At 40.2% G+C, this 20,074-nt stretch overlaps 3 protein-coding genes across 4 annotated transcripts; 2 read left to right on the top strand and 1 right to left on the bottom strand.

Moving 5' to 3' along the window:
* Nucleotides 1-977: 977 nt before the first annotated feature.
* Nucleotides 978-13,514, top strand: LOC139388488 (pre-mRNA 3'-end-processing factor FIP1-like). 2 transcript variants are annotated; one of them, XM_071135181.1, is made up of 16 exons: nt 978-1,277; nt 1,663-1,705; nt 1,833-1,923; nt 3,252-3,358; nt 5,053-5,111; nt 5,212-5,322; nt 5,433-5,563; nt 8,029-8,168; nt 10,669-10,768; nt 10,895-11,039; nt 11,165-11,188; nt 11,422-11,479; nt 11,976-12,013; nt 12,125-12,296; nt 12,415-12,591; nt 12,853-13,514. In XM_071135181.1, exons 1-16 carry the CDS (start codon nt 1,190-1,192, stop codon nt 12,974-12,976), a joined length of 1,608 nt encoding a protein of 535 aa, XP_070991282.1. In that variant the 5' UTR covers nt 978-1,189; the 3' UTR covers nt 12,977-13,514. The 2 variants fall into 2 exon arrangements, with proteins under 2 accessions (XP_070991282.1, XP_070991283.1); XM_071135182.1 differs by having other exon boundaries at nt 995-1,277; nt 8,035-8,168; nt 12,853-13,102.
* A 679-nt stretch (nt 13,515-14,193) lies between these two features.
* LOC139388109 (ADP/ATP translocase 2-like) lies at nt 14,194-16,573 on the top strand. Its single transcript, XM_071134681.1, has 4 exons — nt 14,194-14,459; nt 15,283-15,766; nt 15,857-15,997; nt 16,132-16,573. The coding sequence occupies exons 1-4, from the start codon at nt 14,349-14,351 to the stop codon at nt 16,287-16,289; spliced, it is 894 nt and encodes a 297-aa protein (XP_070990782.1). The 5' UTR covers nt 14,194-14,348; the 3' UTR covers nt 16,290-16,573.
* Nucleotides 16,574-17,678: 1,105 nt separating this feature from the next.
* On the bottom strand, nt 17,679-19,544 carry LOC139388487 (putative defense protein Hdd11). The gene is made up of 5 exons (XM_071135179.1): nt 19,291-19,544; nt 18,786-18,904; nt 18,574-18,683; nt 18,036-18,100; nt 17,679-17,936 (listed from the first exon to the last, which is right to left on the bottom strand). Exons 1-5 carry the CDS (start codon nt 19,481-19,483, stop codon nt 17,827-17,829), a joined length of 597 nt encoding a protein of 198 aa, XP_070991280.1. The 5' UTR covers nt 19,484-19,544; the 3' UTR covers nt 17,679-17,826.
* Between the last annotated feature and the right edge of the window lie 530 nt (nt 19,545-20,074).

The raw sequence follows: 20,074 nt of genomic DNA, 5'->3' as shown, positions 1-20,074 counted from the left end.
AAGAGTGAAGATTTCCTGCGAGAGAGTAACGGTTAATGTGATTGGATGTTAATTATTTGACTAGGCTACCTGTATTTGACATTGTGTTGTTATTTCGCTGAACACTAGATGGTTTAATTTTATTTTTGGCAGTGAAACGAGGCTACTCAGGCGAGAAAAAACCTCACCCAAATGTATAGCCCCGTTGGAAAATGTACTGTTTGAAAATGTGAAGAAAATGTTATCTATATTTCTAAAATATAGATTCACATTTCTAAAAATGTGAATCACATTTTTATTTGGCATTGCGAGTACCCCAGTTTAGGAATACCTGCCCTAGAGCACACAAAAACTATACATACCTCGGCCTAAACATCAGCGCCACAGGTAACTTCCATAAAGCTGTGAACGATCTGAGAGACAAGGCAAGAATTAGGATCTGGCAGACCTGGCTCTCAAGAGAAGACAGGCTATGTGCACGCTGCCCAAAAAATGAGGTGGAAACTGAGCTGCACTTCCTAACCTCCTGTCAAATGTATGACCATATTAGAGACACATATTTCCCTCAGATTACACAGATTTACAAATAATTTGAAAACAAACCATTTTGATAAACTCCCATATCTATTGGGTGAAATACCACAGTGTGTAATGACAGCAGAAAGATTTGTGACCTGTTGCCAAAAGAAAAGGGCAACCAGTGAAGAACAAACACCATTGTAAATACAACCCATATTTATGTTTAACTATTTGCGCATCACTACTACGCTGTATATAGACATAATATGACATTTGAAATGTATTTATTACTTTAATGTTTACTGTAAATTTGTTATAGTTTATTTCACTTTTGTTTATGATCTATTTCACGTGATTTGGCAATGTAAACATATGTTTCCCATGCCAATAAAGCCCCTTAAATTGAATAGTTAAAATACAAAGTCTTGGGAAGGCACTAGGACCCAGGACCTTTTGTTTTGCCTTTTGAATGCCACTGTACAAGGAGGCGGGTGTTGTTGGGAACGAGGTAGGCTGTCTGTCATAGAGGTTACTATCATCAGTTCGTGATAATTAGCGCATTTTGATGACTTGATAATGGCAGAGGTGTTATCAGGCACATGATTTGTTATAGGATTTTGCTATTCGGCGAACACTCGCGGCCGGACAAGGTCGAAAACCGGAAAAATAGACCACGCATCTAATTTACACCATGGCTACTGAGTTGACCATTTCAGAATCATCAGTCCCGTTGAGTGAGCCCCATCAGGTTGAAGACGAAGAGCATTGGCTGTATGGGGGTGAATATACAATGTATCCACATGGATACACAAGGCATGCGCTAAACAGTTCCCTCAGATGTTGATCAAGATTAATTGAGACAGTTAACAAACGCACAACACCAACCACCGGCTTCACGGATGATGCTTGGTCCAAAACACATAGGAACCCTACGCATCGCACATTTTTGCACATCTAGTGGTGTCTTTTTTTGTGGAGTGTTTTGATTTATCTTAGGATGCACACCTAAGATGATTTTATCATGTACATTTTCCCCTGCAAAATCTGCAGTATGGTTTGGCAGCTCAGCCCAAAACAAATTGGCTCCAAAACGCTCTTGTCTTAAATGCTAGGCGACTGGCAATAAATGCATCGACCTTCAATCATCATGTCATCTTTTCTTAGGGGAAAACACCAAGAAACAAAATGCCCCCGAGGGTTTGCCTGGGTAAGAATGTAACTTTCCTGCTCACTTGATCCTCTCACCCAAATTCACTCAAGGCACATGATGTTCCAAATATTATTTGACATGCTATTACAATGTAACTACAATAATTCCCCCCTCTGCTTATTAGGCCTGGTGACTCCCTTCAGCTGACTTCAATGGGCAATACCCTTCAGCTGACTTCAATGGGCAATACCGAAGAGAAGGATGCTGCATCACAGGCATGGCATGGGGGCAATATCATCTACATTTCTTATCACATAGATAAATAGTTAGTTCTAAAACATTTTCACAATGTAGGCTAAAGAGTTACCATTGTATCTTAACAGCTGTTGTAAGTTGTTACATAATAGTACACCGGTGTTATTAGTTGCATAGCTTTTCTCTCGGAGAAAATGGATTTTCCAAAACCTCTGATGGTTCATTCATACTGTAACACAGCGATGAGATCCAACCAATAGAAATAGAGGAACCTCTCACAGGCAACCAATGAGGTGTGTGTTGATTTACGTAATGGTGCAGGTGTGAGCGTTCATTTTGTAGTGTTAACCCTATCAGTCCCGAGACTCCATCAAAAATCTGTTTATCTGACTTTCATTTATCTGCATGTCCAGACTTTATATTTAGCCTCACAATTAAGTGTTTTACCATTTTATTTTCAGGACAACAAGGGCTTTAAGTAGAACACAAAACTATTTAACATAAACAGTTGTATTCATGTGTTTTTTTGACAAATGTCAATAAAAAAAACTACGTCCGTCAAAGCAAAAACCTGATAAAAATGTATTTGTATGAATGCTGTAATTACAGAAATGGTTTGCTTACTGGGAAATGAATATCCAACTTGTCAGTGACAACTGTGTGAAGTTTGGAGTTCATGACAGCAGCTATATGTGAGCTTATTACAGTATTATAGACCCTTTGTCCTGGGATTTCCTATGATCTATGTAGAAGAACCCCTTACCTTCTAACGACTCTTCCCTTACGAAAACAATTGTAGTTAGAGTGAAGTATAACTGCAGTATGCTGCAAATACTGCGTCCAAAATAACACTGTTTTTTACTGCAGTAAATTTGCAGTGTAACTGCAGTTAGAGTGCAGTATAAATGCAGTTCAACTGCAATACACGGCAGTTATTTTGCAATTACTGTGCCCAGAATACCACAGTCGACTGCAGTTACTGCACTTTTACGGCAGTTTCAAAACTGCAATCTTTGTTTTTTAAGGGTTGTGTAGCTTGTTAGCGTCACAGAGCAAAACATGCTTGTGTTTGTGAGAGTCTCATCTTTTCATAGACAGCTTTTAATAGTTTGTAGCGTAAACCATTCAGACCATTCGGGATCTGCCCTTTTCTCAGAAACACAGCTTTAGCTCAGGCCCCGTTAATCACATAGACTAATGGATGGTATCTACGGATGCAGAAGAAATAGACTAATCCAATGGTACAACCTACTGTAGCTCAAAGACACAATGTTTAAAAGGGGCTAGAAGTACAAAATGGGCGACTCAACGGGGTTAATGTTACTATGCTCCTCCCTTTTTTCAACAGGAAGCCAAAGGTACTGAAGGTGAAGAGGAGGAGGACAGTGACAGTGATGACGATGATGACGTCAAGGTCACCATTGGTAACATCAAAACTGGTGCACCTTCCTACATGTAAGTGTATTTGCGCATCCTGAGAGACAGTTGCTTTTCCAAAAAACTGTTAAGTCAGAGGGTTAAATACAGAGCCTTCAAAAAGTATTCACACCCCTTGACTTTTTCCTCATTTTGTTGTGTTACAGCCAGAATTTCAAATTGATTACTTTTAGATTTTGTGTTACTGTCCTACACTCAATACCCCATAATGTCAAAGTGGAATTATGTTTTTAGACATTTTTACAAATGAATACAAAATTTAAAGCTGAAATGTCTTGAGTCAATAAGTATTCAACCCCTTTGTTATGGCAAGCCTAAATAAGTTCAGGAGAACATTTTTATCTGTAAAGTCCCTTGTGGATTTCAAACACAGATTCATGGTTTTCAAATGCCTCGCAAAGAAGGACATCTATTGGTAGATGGGTAAAAAAAAAAGCAGACATAGAATATCCCTTTGAAGATGATGAAGTTATTAATTACACTTTGGATGATGTATCAATACACCCAGTCACTACAAAGATACAGGTGTCCTTCCTAATTCAGCTGCCGGAGAGGAAGGAAACCACTCAGGGATTTCACCATAAGGCCAGTGGTAACTTGAAAACAGTTTCAGAGTTTAATGGCTGTGACAGGAGAAAACTGAGGATGGATCAACAACATTGTAGTTACTCCACAATACTAACCTAAATGACAAAGTGAAAAGAAGGAAGACTGAACAGAATAAAAATATTCCAAAACATCCATCTTGTTTGCAACAAGGCACTAAAGTAATACTGCAAATAATGTGGCAAAGAAATGAACGTTATGTCCTGAATACAAAACATTATGTTTGCGGCAAATCCAACACCACACATCACTGAGCACCACTCTTCATATTTTCAAGCATGGTGGTGGCTGCATCATGTTATGGGGTATGTTTGTCATTGGAAAGAACTAGGGAGGTTTTTTTTATAAAAAGAAAATGGAATAGAGCTAAACACAAGCATAATCCTAGAGGAAACCCTGGTTCAGTCTTTTTTCCAACAGACTCTAGGAGACAAATTCACCTTTCACCAGGACAATAACCTGAAACACAAGGCCAAATATAGTTGAGTTGCTTACCAAGATTACATGTAATACTCCTAAGTGGCCTGGTTACAGTTTTGACTTAAATCAACTTTAAAATCTCTGGCAAGACATAAAAATGGCTGTCTAGCAATGATCAACAACCAACTTGACAGAGCTTGAAGAATTTAAAAAATAATAATGTGCAAATATTGTATAATCCAGGTGTGCAAAGCTCTTACAGACTTACCCAGAAAAACCTGCAGCTGTAATCGCTGCTAACGGTGATTCTAACATGACTCAGGGGATTGAATACTTACGTAAATGAGATATTTCAGTATTTCATTTTAAATACATTTGCAAAAATGTCAAAAACATGTTTTCACTTTGTCATTTATGGGGTATTGTGTGTAGACAGGTGAGGGTAAAAAAAAAGTATATTCAAAATATATTACATTTTGATATACATTTTGAAATCAGGCTGTAACACAACACAACAGGCTGTAACACAACCAAATTTGGAATGTCAAGGGGTGTGAATACTTTCTGAGGGGCTGTGTATACTGCTGTAATGAATAATAAAGACAGTATCACACTTGATTTAAAATCTGGGGAGCTAATGAAGGCCACTGGATACATTAAAAAAAAATCTTTCTGAATCTCTGCAGGGGAACGGGCATGAACCTGAGCTTGAAACCAGCTCGTTGCTATGCCTCAGCAGCAGCCAGTGAGTGAACTCGTCCTGTTTTGGGGGATTATTTAAGGTGGGCAATAATGGTTTTATTGTATTTGTTGACTAATTCATAATGTTACTGTTTTGCTACAAGTTAAGCTGCAGCCCAAAGGGATAGATATAGAGACACTAGGGGCCTTCAATGGTGCACCAGTTGTGGAGGTGGAAATGGACATCTTTGAGGACAAACCATGGAGAAAGCCAGGTAAGGGGGTTGTTTACGTATACTGAACTGACCATTTGAATCTTTGAAATAAAATTGCTGCAGATTGTTACAACATCAATTTGTTATTTTGTATGTTGTTCTGTCTCTAGGTGCCGACCTCTCAGACTACTTCAACTATGGTTTTAATGAGGAAACGTGGAAGGGATACTGTGAGAGACAGCGCAGACTACAGCTTGGCCTGGAGCCCAGTGCTCCTCTCAGTTTTGAAAACAAGATAACAGTGAGTCCTCAAAACATTGATTAATTATACCTACTTTATCACCCTACTGTAAAACTTTGTGTTTGTCTCCAAACAGTGATGGTTAACACCTCCATTGCTTGCTGTTTGGGGTTTTAGGCTGGGTTTCTGTACAGCACTTTGATATATCAGCTGATGTAAGAAGGGCTATATAAATAAATTTGATTTGATTTGTTAAGAGTAATTAACCTTTAAGATAGAATCCTGAAAGGATACAATAACAAAGCGCCACCCTGCCTCAGTTTTGGTAAAAAGCTGAGAGATGGGCCTGAAGAAATGTAACCACTCTCAAATTCAAGACAAAGCTACAAAGTTATTATTACAAATTATATTTTTAACAATGTTTTCAGGCTATGTAGTATTTGTTTACATTTACATTCTTTACAAACACTGGAGCGAAACAAGCTTATGTTTTGGGTTCTGATAGGGTATGACAGTTGAACTAAGCTCATGAGGCTCATAAGTTATATTCTTCAAGAATTAATGGGTATATACAGTGCATTCAGAAAGCATTCATAGCCCTTAACCTTTTAACCTTAACCCTTAACTTTTTCCACATTTTGTTGTGTTACAGCCTGAATTTAAAATGAATTCAATTGAGATTGTTTTTGTCATTTGTCTACACACAATACCCCATAATGTCAATATAGAATTGTGTTTTTAGATATTTTTACAAATTAATAAAAAATTTAAAGCTGAAATGTCTTGAGTCAATAAGTATTCAACCCCTTTGTTTTGGCAAGCCTAAATAAGTTCAAGAGTAAAATTGTGCTTAATAAGTCACATAATAAGTTGCAGGGACTCACTCTGTGTGCAACAATAGTGTTTAACATGATTTTTCAATGACCACCTCATCTCTGTACCCCACACATACAATTATCTGTAAGGCTCCTTAGTCGAGCAGTGAATTTCAAACACAGATTCAACCACAAAGACCAGGGAGATTTTCCAATGCCTTGCAAAGAAGGGCACCAATTGGTAGATGGGTAAAACATTTAAAAAGCAGACAGTGAATATCCCTTTGAGCATAGTGAAGTTATTCAGTACACTTTGGATGGTGTATCAATTCATCCAGTCACTACAAAGATACGGGCGTCCTTCCGAAGAGGAAGAAAACCGCTCAGGGATTTCACCATGTCAATGGTGACTTTAAAACAGTTCCAGAGTTTAGTGGTTGTGATAGGAGAAAACTGAGATGGAGCAACATTGTCATTACTCCACAATACTAACTGATAGTGTGAAAAAAAGAAAGCCTGTACAGACTAAAAATCTTCCAAAACATGCAGGCGTTAAAGTAATTCTACAAAAAAATGTGGCAAAGTAATTCACTTTTTGTCCTGAATTCAAAGTGTTATGTTTGTGGCAAATCCAATACAACACATTACTGAGTACCACTCTTCATATTTTGACGCATAGTGGTGGCTGCATCATGTTATGGGTATGCTTGTAGTCGTTAAGGACTGGGGAGTTTTTCAGGATAAAAAATAAACGGAATGGAGTTAAGCACAGGCAAATCCTAAAGGAAAACCTGGTTCAGTCTGTTTTCCACCAGACACTGGGTGAAGAATTCACCTTTCAGCAGGACAATAACCTAAAACACAAGGACAAATCTACACTGGAGTTGCTTACCAAGAACACGGTGAATGTGTCTGAGTGGCCGAGTTACAGTCTTAAATCTTAAATCTGCTTGAAAATCTATGCTCAAGACTTGAAATGGTTTTCTTGCAATGATCAACAACCTTGAAGAATTTTGAAATGTTTGAAAATAATAATTGGCAAATATTATACAATCCAGGTGTGCAAAGCTCTTAGAGACTTATTCAGAAAGACTCACAGTGTGTAATCGCTGCAAAAGGTGATTCTAACATGTATTGACTCAGGGGTGTGAATACTTTGGTAAATAAGATATTTCTGTATTTCATTTTCAATAAATGTGCAAACATTTCTAAAAGCATGCTTTAACCTTTTCATTATGAGATATTGTGTGTAGATGTGTGAGAATTTTTTTTTCTCATCAATTTTGAATTCAAGCTGTAACAAACACAACAAATGTGGAATAAGTCAAGGGGTATGAATACTTTCTAAAGGCAGTGTATCATTCATTTATAAGTCAAAAAATGTATGTAGCAATTAATCTTTAATCATCAAGAAAGACAGGAAATGTAGTTATGTGAACTGAAATAAAATAGACTGGCCCAGCCAAGGAAAAGCTGCTTTCCTGTGTCAGATTTTTCATCCCACACTTAAATCAAGACCAGACCCCACTGGATTTGGCCCCAAGTCAAATAATACATTAATAATTCCATTGATAATAATATTACTAATGTTAATATAAAATAATAGTCTATCTTATTTCTAAATGTGATATAGTACTAACATAGATTTGATTATATTAACAGTGATATTTTGCGGGTGGGAAATAATTGGATAATTGTTTTATTTTCGAGGTTCAGCAGGGAAGGGCAACCACTTTAGAAAAGGATACAGAACCGTCTTCCATCAAGCCTGATTACAAGCCAGACTTTCCCCCTGCTTCAGTCCTGGCCCTCGCTGCCAACAGACTGAAGGCAGGACCCCCACCTAACAGGTAAACACGTCAGAGGGATTCAGACTGTTAAACAGCCATCACTAACAGAGAGAGGCTGCTGCCTACATACAGACTTGAAATAACTTGCCACTTTAATAAATGGATCACTAGTCACTTTAATAATGTTTACATATCTTGCATTACTCATCTCATATGTGTATATACTGTATTTTATACCATCTATTGCATCTTGCCTATGCCGCTCTGTCATTGCTCATCCATATATTTGTAAACTCAGCAAAAAAAGAAACATCCCTTTTTCAGGACCCTGTCTTTCAAAGATAATTCGTAAAAATCCAAATAACTTTACTTTTTTTTTATTGTAAAGGGTTTAAACACTGTTTCCCATGCTTGTTCAATGAACCATAAACAATTAATGAACATGCACCTGTGGAACAGTCGTTAAGACACTAACAGCTTACAGATGGTAGGAAATTAAGGTCACAGTTATGAAAACTTAGGACACTAAAGAGGCCTTTCTACTGACTCTGAAAAACACCAAAAGAAAGATACCCAGAGTCCCTGCTCATCTGCATGAACGTGCCTTAAGCATGCTGCAATGAGGCATGAGGACTGCAGATGTGGCCAAGGCAATAAATTGCAATGTCCGTAGTGTGAGACGCCTAAGACAGCGCTACATGGAGACAGAACGGACAGCTGATCGTCCTCACAGTGGCAGACCACGTGTAACAACACCTGCACAGGATCGGTACATCCAAACACCACACCTGCGGGACAGGTACAGGATGGCAACAACAACTGCCCGAGTTACACCAGGAACGCACAATCCCTCCATCAGTGCTCAGACTGTCCACAATAGGCTGAGAGAGGCTGTACTGAGGGCTTGTAGGCCTGTTATAAGGCAGGTCCTCACCAGACATCACTGGCAACAACGTTGCCTATGGGCACAAACCCACCGTGCTGGACCAGACAAGACTAGCAAAAAGTGCTCTTCACTGACGAGTCGCGTTTTTGTCTCACCAAGGGTGATGGTCGGATTTGCGTTTATTGTCAAAGGAATGAGCGTTACACCGAGGCCTGTACTCTGGAGTGGGATCTATTTGGAGGTGGAGGGTCCGTCATGGTCTGGGGCGGTGTGTCACAGCATCATCGGACTGAGCTTGTTGTCATTGCAGGCAATCTCAACGCTTTGCATTACAGGGAAGACATCCTCCTCCTTCATGTGGTACCCTTCCTGCAGGCTCATCCTGACATTACCCTCCAGCATGACAATGCCACCAGCCATACTGCTTGTTCTGTGCGTGATTTCCTGCAAGACAGGAATGTCAGTGTTCTGCCATGGGCAGCGAAGAGCCCGGATCTCAATCCCATTGAGCACGTCTGGGACCTGTTGGATCGGAGGGTGAGGGCTAGGGCCATTCCCCCAGAAATGTCCTGGAACTTGCAGGTGCCTTGGTGGAAGAGTGGGGTAACATCTCACAGCAAGAACGGCCAAATCTGGTGCAGTCCATGAGGGGGAGATGCACTGCAGTACTTAATGCAGCTGGTGGCCACACCAGATACTGACTGTTACTTTTAACCCACCCTTTGTTCAGGGACACATTATTCAATTTCAGTTAGTTACATGTCTGTGGAACTTGTTCAGTTTATGTCTGTTATTGAATCTTGTTATGATCATACAAATATTTACACGTTAAGTTTGCTGAAAATAAACGCAGTTGACAGTGAGAGGACTTTTTTTTGTTGCTAGGTTTATATATTCCATTCCTTTACTTAGATTTGTGTGTATTATGTAGTTGTTGTGGAATTGTTAACTTACATGTTAGATATTGCTGCACTGTCGGAACTAGAAACACAAGCATTCTGCTACCATCGCAATAACATCTGCTAACCATGTGTATGTGACCAATAACATTTTATTTTATTTGAAGAAAACCTGTTAATAAAGTTATGCTTAAATATGGAAGTAATAACCTCTACCTGTTCAAGCATCATACCAACTCAGTCTTGTCTCCCACAATATTCCAATATTCCAGGTTAACAGTATGTATACATTCGGCTTTCTTACATCACTGCCTTATCCTCTTTTTGCGTTATTAGCTTGTTGTCCTAACGTGAACATTCCTGGACACAAAATAGTAGCTAGCAAGATGGAGATCACAGGGGTTATTTTTCATGAGTGCATTTCGCAAGTGGCTAGTTTGCATCAACCACCTTCACTAAAACCACTGCAAAGGTTTTGCCTGCAAACTTTGGTTTCGAATCGTGACATTCTGGCATAACTGCCTCATGATTTATTGGCTTTAAACATTTTTTTGTCTCAATCATTAATCCCAGACCAAGTGCTGTTGCTGCCATAGGTCTGGGATCTACGAGGCTAACTTAGATCTGGTACAACATTTTCCTCAAAAGAACTGGATTGTAAAGAGCTACGCTTGTTAAATACTTATTTTACACTTGGTAGAGAAATCATGTGAAGCATAAATGGCTCCTGACTGCAGTGAGAGAGAGTACAGATGTCTGTCATCTCTTTCTGTAGGAAATTGGGTGGAACTATTGATGTGATTGGTGGACAGACAGGAGCCATTCGCCGGGTTGAAGGCCGAAGGAGGGAAATGCAGGAACAGAATCCTATCCAGGTTAATCTGTTCACACATTCAGTGATTTTATGTGATGAAGTCAAAGATAACTGCAGGCTAAGGAGAGTAAGATACACACCTACACCTATTGTTCTGCATCATTCAATGTTCTCAACAACTCTGCAGGTGCTCGGAGACCATGGTAACAAGGTACAACCCTTGGTTCCACCAGCAGGACCTCCTCTTCCTCTTCCAATGGGTATGCCCCCACCACACTTCCTGCATCCTCCTCCACCAGTATCTGGTATGCCCCCACCTCTTCACCCCCCAGGTAAGGTATCATTCTTTATCCAGAACATGAATGAAAGCATACCAAATACATAGTCTTGTGATATGATAAAGAGAGAAATTATAACATAATGTTATAATACCTTTACATATTGGTCTCATTCTCAGGTATGCCCCCACCTTCCATTACAGGTAAGTTTTTATAGCTAGACCACAAAACTCTGTGTAGTCCTTAGTTTCTCAGAGGATGCAAGAGAACTGCATTTTTATTGTAGTATGATAATATTATACAACATGCTTTGAAATGGCTGTAAACATGCATAAACATTAATCTAGAAATGTAATCTGAATGTCTATGCTACATAGTTATACTCAAGATTAAATATTTGTTGTTTGGTGATGATTACATACTGCTTTTCCCCTAGGCCTGTTCCTACCTCCCCTTGCTCCTCCCCCTACCTTGATGATGCCACCTGTGGATAGGTATGTGAGAGTCAATAGACTAGTTAAAATGTACTAATGCATTAATAAGGCAATACGTTCAGACGCTGCTCTAAAGCCACGCCCAACTCCAAAATGTCTGCAAACCGGTTTGCCGGGCCACCCTTTTGATGATAGGACAGGTACCTCTGCTGTGCTATCAACCATAGCCACGGGAAGTAGGGGTGCTGCAGTACCCCCTGAAATTGTTCTTCTCTCACAAAAGTAGTGCACTAGGCATTTAATAGTCCTGTATTAGCAGACCAATATAGCAGCAGTCTGTAGGCCATGCTAAAAATTATTTGTGAAACAATTCGTAGCACCCCCACCCCAAAACATCTTCCTGCAGCTCTACTATGGACTGCAGTGAGGCATCAGACTCAGACAACTTCTGTTTCATAAGCAGTACCAGTCAGAGCCTCTCTTTACTCTGCTGCGTTTGTGTGAATGTTTAAGTGATGGTCTTAATCCTGACAATTTGTCCTTCCCTGAATTACAGCAGTAGAGCCCCTCTTCCTTTTGGATACAACAGTGGAGGTATGTATCGTGTTTACCTGGCAGGTTCAAAATACAATTGTCATGCCTTATACTCCACACATCAAATAACTTCCCCTTGTATTGCAGTTAATGCAGTGTATTTTCTTTCAGAGTCAAGCTTCATTAGCTACCCTCCAGTCTCATCATCACACATGCCTTGGGGCTCTGTGCTGGAGAAGGGGGGGGAAGACAAAGGACGAGGGCATTGGGAGTACCAAGAAAGTCATAGAGAAAGAGACAGAGATCAAGAGAGAGGTCATACTCCAACCACCAGCGAATATAAGTGTGTAAACAAAGAAAAAGAAAGTTAAACAGTGTAGATACATTTGCTTATGTTTTGTGGTGAAATTGAACCTTCGCATGCCTTAACTTTCTCTCATCTGTCCTGATATCTGGCCTAGTGAGGATGACCGTTACCACTACTACAGCCATGATCGAGAGAGTGAGCGAGAATTTGAGCACAGTTACCTTCATGTTCACGACAGCAGCGGTGGGCGTAGCAGGGAGAGGGAGGAGCATCAGCGAGACAGACGCCATCGTGACAAGGAGGAGAGTGGTAAACACAAGTCTTCCAAACGGTGAGGGAAAGTTAGTATTGTCAGATTGGGAAAAAGGAAAATGCAGTAGGACAGAATGTGTGGTTTATTGCAAATATATTATACACACTGGTTAGGTTTTACTTTACTGGCCTACATTTATGAGATTGATGAACATAAGCTACATTGATAAGCTTGTGGTTCTTTTTACTAGCGATGTGTGGTTACTCACTTTAAGACTTAAGATAAACGCTTACAAAAAAATGTTAACAGAATTATATTATATTATTCATTTCCTTACAGCAAGCAGCATGATGATGAGGGGGAGGGGCATCGCAGACACAAGCACAAGAAAAGCAAACGCAGCAAAGAGGACAAGGATGTCCCAGAGGATATGTTGGGGCGTGGGGAAGAGCACAAGGACTGAAAAAGGCAGAACATTGCGGCTCCATGGCTAGTTCTTTAATCTTTTGTAAAAAGAAAATGACCATGGCTAGACAATTTTGATTTCATGTAAGGAAAAATTGAATATGAAATGTACATTTCAAGTGAAGTGATTGGAATCAAGAAAGAGATTCCAATCTAATGGCTTCTTAAGTTATTGCAATGGTGTGTAGCCTAAAATACAAATGTAATCATAGGAGAATGTTGATCATGGACATTCTCAACTGCATCATTACATTGTCCAGATTCACAATTGTCACTGTTAGGACAGGCCCCATCTTGCTTTGTCATATTGTAAATATATAGAATGTAATTTATTTGCCAGAAGCCATTTCAAACACTGTGTTGATACCACTTTTTCTAAAAAAAATATTAGTTGATACAGATATGTCATCATGTAGATTAGATTCAAACTATAAAAATGTGTCCTATCTTCTGACATTCTGGCACAGAGTAGCAAGGTATAATATAATACTGTATACTGTCGCCTCTCTTTACATTAAACTAAATCCTGACCTGGGCTTTACTATTTTTTTGTAATCTGTGACCATCGACCACTTCAACTAGTTTGTAATCACAGCAGGGTTCGAGAATTCACCCAATAAAAATACAGCAAATTCTAATTTTGTCTATATCCAACAATTGCATGTAAAGTAGTGGTGATGAACCATCAGGTCATGGTACTGTAGACTTCTCATTTGACATTTGTTACATTTTGAAGGATGCTATGAAAATGTTGATTAGGCATATTCAAATTGATTTCATGGAGTTTAGATTATAATAGGAAATCATGTTGCATTTTATCTGCAATGTTTAAAATGATTGCGCCCCTTCTGAATAAACCCCTTATTACAAAGGCATTCGTGGGAGGTAGAAGTTGCACCTTCCACTGATACAGGGTCTGATATATTTTAGGTCCCAATGATTGTTGAGATTAAGGATGTGTATGACGATATAATCCTAGATCTGGGTTGTCACAAATTACCACAGCCACAAAATCGTAAAGATGAATGAAAACAAAATGTTCCTTTTTTCTCTTCAGTTAAGGTCAGGGTTAGGCATAAGGTTAGCTGTGTGGTTAGGTTTAAATCAGATTTTAAGAAGATAAATTGTAGACATAATTATGATTTTGTTCTTGTGGTAACTAGTGACGAGACTAAATCTGTGATTGCGGATAATTTCTCCCCTGCGACTATCGTCAGATGACAATGTGATATGAGTTCCCGCTGTGTCTCGCGATCTGCTGAATTCATAAAATTCCTACGCGTCTATAAAATCGGCCATTTCGTGGTAGGCCATCCGCTGTTGCAGGGCAAGTGTTCTTCTGTCTGCAAGTCAATTTATAACATCGCACAATGAATGAGACCGCAGTTTCATTTGCCAAGGATTTCTTGGCTGGTGGCATCTCCGCTGCCATCTCCAAAACGGCGGTTGCGCCCATCGAGAGAGTCAAGCTTCTCCTTCAGGTAGCTATTGGTCCATGACTAGCTAAAGTTATGCCGCCTCTGCTGCATGGCAAGCATCAGCTAGCTAACTTAGCTGTTATCACTGGCTAGAGAAATGCACGCTGCTTATCACCCTTGCGGCAATTTACATTTAGCTAGCTATGTATTTTAAATGTCTTAAGGCTGTTATATTGATTTGAAATGTTTAATACACGCAGGATGGTTATCTAGCATCTTCCGTTGGTTGCCATAATTCGAGGTCATGAGATGTTTCAAATGACCTACACGCTAGCCGGCTGGCTAACGCAGTCCGTCATTAGTACAGGTTGGCTAGCCCAGCCACACAATGCTAACGTTAGCTAGCTAACAAAGCCAGGGCCAGTCTATGACATTGGGCAATTCCTCTTTCTGGATGGCACCTGATATCGCTAACTACACAACTCATTTACATGTAACAATTTAGTTACGTTACTCGACTAACTAGTTTGGTTTCGTAGTAAATCATACCAGTAAAATATACATTATCACGAATTGAACAATCGAGTAGTTGTGTAGGTACTGCAGCCACAGTGGTAGAACTGAGGTTAAACTAAATACCTGGCTGGCATTGAAAGTCTGCAGGGTAGTTTGACCGGCAAACAGTAACCACAAAGTGTTGGTCTGTCTTGTTCAATTAAATAGTTGTTGTAAATCGTTAGCAACCAGAAAGACCGGATTTAAGCGGGTGGCAAGGTCGAGACGAGCAGCGCTCAGAGATGACTGCAGGGCAGGAAACGCCAGCTTTACCAGCATGCATCTATGGGTTTATATATTTTTATCATATGTGTTCTCATATTCTTAACAGGTCCAACATGCCAGCAAGCAGATCAGCAAAGAAATGCAGTACAAGGGTATCATAGATTGTGTTACCCGCATTCCAAAGGAGCAGGGCTTCCTTGCCTTCTGGAGAGGTAACCTGGCTAATGTCATCAGATACTTCCCCACCCAGGCCCTCAACTTTGCTTTCAAAGACAAGTACAAGAGTGTCTTCCTTGACGGTGTAGACAAGCGAAAGCAGTTCTGGAGGTACTTCGCTGGCAACCTGGCCTCTGGTGGTGCTGCAGGAGCCACCTCCCTTTGCTTTGTCTATCCTCTTGATTTCGCCAGAACCCGTCTGGGAGCTGATGTCGGAAAAGCTGGTGCGAGGGAGTACAACGGTCTGGCAGATTGCTTGGCGAAGACGTTCAGGTCTGACGGTATGAGGGGTCTGTACCAGGGCTTCGCAGTGTCTGTCCAGGGCATCATCATCTACAGAGCTTCATACTTCGGAATTTATGACACAGCTAAAGGTATAGACTTTAACACTGATAACAGCTTTTCACAGAAAGCTGTCCGTTTGTGCTATATGCATATGTAATATTATGTGTGGTATGTAACAGGTATGCTGCCAGACTCCAAGAACGCTTCCATCTTAGTGAGCTGGGCAATCGCTCAGTCTGTAACTGCTGTGGCCGGCCTGACCTCCTACCCCTTCGACACTGTCCGTCGTCGTATGATGATGCAGTCTGGCCGTAAAGGAGGTGAGTTTTCCTCGTCACCTACACTGTCCAGTGTTTAGGGAGAAATTATACATCGGAAGACTAGTAGAAACATGCAATTCCAAATACAACTAAATTGACATTATGTCCTAACTTGGGTCAACTTTTTTCTCCAGCTGATATCATGTACTCTGGTACCATTGACTGCTGGAAGAAGATCGCTCGTGATGAGGGTGGCAAGGCCTTCTTCAAGGGAGCCTGGTCCAATGTTCTCAGAGGCATGGGTGGTGCCTTTGTGCTGGTCTTGTACGATGAGCTAAAGAAAGTCCTTTAAATTATTGTTTTTTTAACATCACTGTTGAATTTACATTAAATGGCTAAATGTAACAACTTTCCACTCCTATGGATCCTGCATTCTGCCTTATTTATGTGAACCAGCTAGTGGTCTGCTACTAGTTGAGGGTGGCGGCTGTAAGTTGTGCATTTTATCTTTTCAAACGTTCCATTCTCATTTACCAATGTCATTCCTGTATAAGAAACCTCAAATACTACCCCTGTCCTCCAGTGGGTATGTTTCTAACCACCACTTGAATAAATTCATTATAATGGACAAACCTACACTGGATGATGTCAGTGGTGTTTATTTTTATGGGGGGGGCTGCAAAGTTCTATTGGTATGCAGTTTTTTTTGAATGTCTGGGTTTCAGAGATTATGGGAAATTGATTACACCACTTACAGCTATAGTTTTGTGCTTATCAACTACTACTTAGCCTTATTGCCTACTTAGCCTCTGACTTAAAGCTATGGTTATAGTCTATTACAATTTTAAATGAAATGACTTTACCAGCGTTTTCAGCATGTAATAAACTTCCAGGATGTTTTCAGCAGATGGAATATGAAGATTTTGAAACATCTGGAGACTTTGCAATGTAAACTGAACCCTTTGCATGAATTTGCACTACCTGGTTTAACTGGTCTGTTGCCCTATGCATAGTCATACATACTTGGATTTGGTTGAGTTATGGCATAATGATCTGAGAAGTGAAACATAGTAGCTGACAAGTTTGAACAGACTTAAAATAATATTTAGTTTGTGCCAATGGTGTCCGGTGCCTTGTTGGCTAGTCTTGCCATAGGCGTGTTACATGATCCCAGAACACTCCCTTTTGGCTTGTGACCACACAGTTCTCATTTCTACAGTTGGAATGTAGTTCAACTCCTCTCCACATTTTATGGTATGCTTTACATTAGAATTGAAGGAGTCTGGTGGGGAAATCTGACATCGTTGCCTTACATATGGTAGGCAAAGTGCCCTCTAGAGTAAACAACTCATTGTCCAGCTTCCCCCATTTAAACCTGGTTCTATGCTCACATTTTTACATGGGTGTAGAATTAAAGACATTGGGGAGATCTTCCTGATGAACTCCAGATCTAGTCAGGCACTCATGTGTTGATGGATCTGGACAGTGAGGTATTTAAATAATCAGCCTTCAAACAAATTGACAAGTGCCACCATTGACTTGTCTTAAAATAAAAAGCATACAACGTGGAACCATGACATCTGGTCACATTGCGGACACAGTGGACAGAAATTACATTTTAATACCGTGTGTAGACATATTTCTGACAATATCAAGACATGTTAAGTATAAATGAGGTTATAGTGAAGTAAAATAATTAGGATGGATTTTAGTCCACAATTGAATGAAGACAAAGCAAATGTAACAAACGGCTGCATGATACTACCTTTAATCAGTAAAAGTTTTGTATGGAAAGTACTTTTTTCTAATACAATATATATTATGCAATCAATATTTTTTCCAATAAAAGCAGATGGAAGCTGCTTCGTTAGAATCAAAATGGAATGAAACTATCTTGGGAGCATCTGAGACACCAGCATACATGGGGCAAGGAGCAGCAGAAATCCTTTACTGGCCATCCCTGGATTTCCACCTGTAGCCAGACCAATGCCCTCTGATCCTGAGACACAAGATACAGTAGAAAGAGGTCAGCACAGACCCCTGGAAGAGAAAGTGAGATGGATCATAATCTAATTTACTGTAGTACATTCACACCCACCTTTGATCAAAGTTCCTGACCTGATATTCAACCAGTAGACAGTGCGCTGTTGGGCTACAGTGGCCCTGAAAAAAAAGTGCAATGCAGATTAATGAAAGCTTGCCTGTCAAAGTGCTGTGTGTGAGCGAAACATGTTTTTTTTATCTGACTTTTGATTTAAATTGGCATATAATTTAATGGTAAATGTACCCTTATTCTAATGTCATGTATTATAAGAATTCATTAACATTGTCATGTCATTTGTGTAATACGTGCGGAGAAAAACGGATCATCTAGTTTTATAGACTCACAAAGGGTTCAAGATTAGATTCAGGGCTCTATTCAATCTGGATCGCTGAAGCCTAAGGATTGCGCACTGGAAATGTAAAGATTATTCCCGGTTTAGCAAATACGCAAGTTTACATTTGAGTAATGTGTGTAGCCAATGGTATTTTTTTTTAGAAAAGTGTAGTAAGGGTGATGGGGCTCTAAACTTAATAACGTAACGCTGAACTTCAGCTATACAGATTGAATAGAGCCCTTGGTGTTATGTTCTTACATGAAGTAGATAGTGTTGGTGTTGTTGGGTGGTAACCAGGTAAACACGGTAGTGTCGTCTTTCAAATTAGTATTGGCATGGGTGATGGCACCTTCTTTATTTCCTGAGCACTTGGAGACACAATCAGATTTGTCAACCTCTTTCTAGAATGTTTAGTTTACTCGTGGAATTTTCACCCCAATTAGGTTACACATGGGAAGCTATTAACTTACCTGCAGGAATTTGGTATCTGGAGGAGGAAGTTGCCAACTTCCTAAAGCATTAGTGCTAGTGCTGGCTGCCGATCTGGCCTCCAGAAGCACGCCTCTGTAGTTTGTTCCAGTTATAGTCACTTATGGGGAAATACACCAACAAACAGTACAGAGTGATACAAATGTGCCATTGCGTTCCCCTTCATCTGCAGAAATGTGGTATCTTGAATCAATGTTCAGGCATGATAACAGAAAATGTAAGAAGCCTCAGACACACTGTCTTACCCATCGAAAAGTGCCTAGATGTGACCACTATCATTGGCCTGCCTTATCCCTTCCACTATGAATTAAGAATTGTAATTTTTAAGACAACACATTTTTCTAATTTGTTTACTATTTGTTAGGGTTATTTCATAACCCATCATCAGTAGACAAGTGTTACTGGTCCGATCAAATTAGAAATCACATCTAGTTCCTTGGGCATGTCCAAAGCTGTAAGGTGTAGGTAGGATGTCCAACATCTTACCTGTAATGGGCTGGCCAGTCTGAAGGGTCTTGGAGCTGGTGAGGATGGTGTAGGGTGCTGGGGTGGGCTGTGGCTGCACCCCAGTGTGACGAGGAACCATGTCATCACAGGCGGAGGTGGGTGCACCGTTGGGAAAGCTAAAGCAGGGAGAGATCCCTTGTAGAAGGACCAGACTAAACATCAACAGCTCCATCAGGTCAAGTCAAAGTAATCCAGCACAGCAGCACTACGTACAGAGGGCAGGTGGGGGAAGAGTGAAACGGGAGCCTTGAATCAAGAGATGCTCTTTTGAAGCAAATTACTGCTGAGTCACTCATGCACATGCCTGTGCACTAACAGGGCTGAACCCTTGACATGCGCAAGAGCAACAGTCCACATATTCTATCCCCCCACCCCAAAAAAGCTTTATCCTCTTTTCATGGCAAGACAAAGCAACTCTTTCTTCTTCACACACTGCTGTGAAAAATTACAATTTTACTCACCACTCGTGCACCAACAAGGGTGTCAGGTGAACCCTTGACCACGCGCAAGAGCAACAGTTCCCCATTCTATTTTCCCCAAAAACATGTTTTTCTATGCATGGCAAAACAAAGCAACTATTTCTTCTCCACATACAGCCATGAAAAATAACAATTATGCTCACTGGACTCGTGGCTTGATGTCAAATTCTCTGAACTGCAATGGAAAGTTATTGTGCAATGTGACCAAGTAAACTGTGTTTAATCACCAAGTCATGTCATCAACAGCAAGCTTTTACACCATGAGTAGCTCTAATCTATGGATT

The sequence above is a fragment of the Oncorhynchus clarkii genome, chromosome 29, assembly GCF_045791955.1.
Source record: "Oncorhynchus clarkii lewisi isolate Uvic-CL-2024 chromosome 29, UVic_Ocla_1.0, whole genome shotgun sequence".
NCBI lineage: Eukaryota > Metazoa > Chordata > Actinopteri > Salmoniformes > Salmonidae > Oncorhynchus > Oncorhynchus clarkii.
Note: the sequence above shows the minus strand (reverse complement) of the source record. Positions and strands in the feature narration are given on the sequence as shown.

Bases quoted from the DNA above. Each gene is read 5' to 3' on its own strand.
- LOC139388488 (XM_071135181.1), top strand. From the start codon at position 1,190: ATGGCTACTGAGTTGACCATTTCAGAATCATCAGTCCCGTTGAGTGAG. The intron at 3,359-5,052 runs GTAAGTGTATTT...GAATCTCTGCAG, and splicing joins ACTGGTGCACCTTCCTACAT to GGGAACGGGCATGAACCTGA. The intron at 5,112-5,211 runs GTGAGTGAACTC...TTTTGCTACAAG, and splicing joins CTATGCCTCAGCAGCAGCCA to TTAAGCTGCAGCCCAAAGGG.
- LOC139388109 (XM_071134681.1), top strand. From the start codon at position 14,349: ATGAATGAGACCGCAGTTTCATTTGCCAAGGATTTCTTGGCTGGTGGC. The intron at 14,460-15,282 runs GTAGCTATTGGT...TATTCTTAACAG, and splicing joins GAGTCAAGCTTCTCCTTCAG to GTCCAACATGCCAGCAAGCA. The intron at 15,998-16,131 runs GTGAGTTTTCCT...TTTTTTCTCCAG, and splicing joins GCAGTCTGGCCGTAAAGGAG to CTGATATCATGTACTCTGGT.
- LOC139388487 (XM_071135179.1), bottom strand. From the start codon at position 19,483: ATGGAGCTGTTGATGTTTAGTCTGGTCCTTCTACAAGGGATCTCTCCC. The intron at 18,905-19,290 runs GTAAGATGTTGG...TTTCCCCATAAG, and splicing joins GACTGGCCAGCCCATTACAG to TGACTATAACTGGAACAAAC. The intron at 18,101-18,573 runs GTAAGAACATAA...CTTTTTTTTCAG, and splicing joins ACCAACACTATCTACTTCAT to GGCCACTGTAGCCCAACAGC.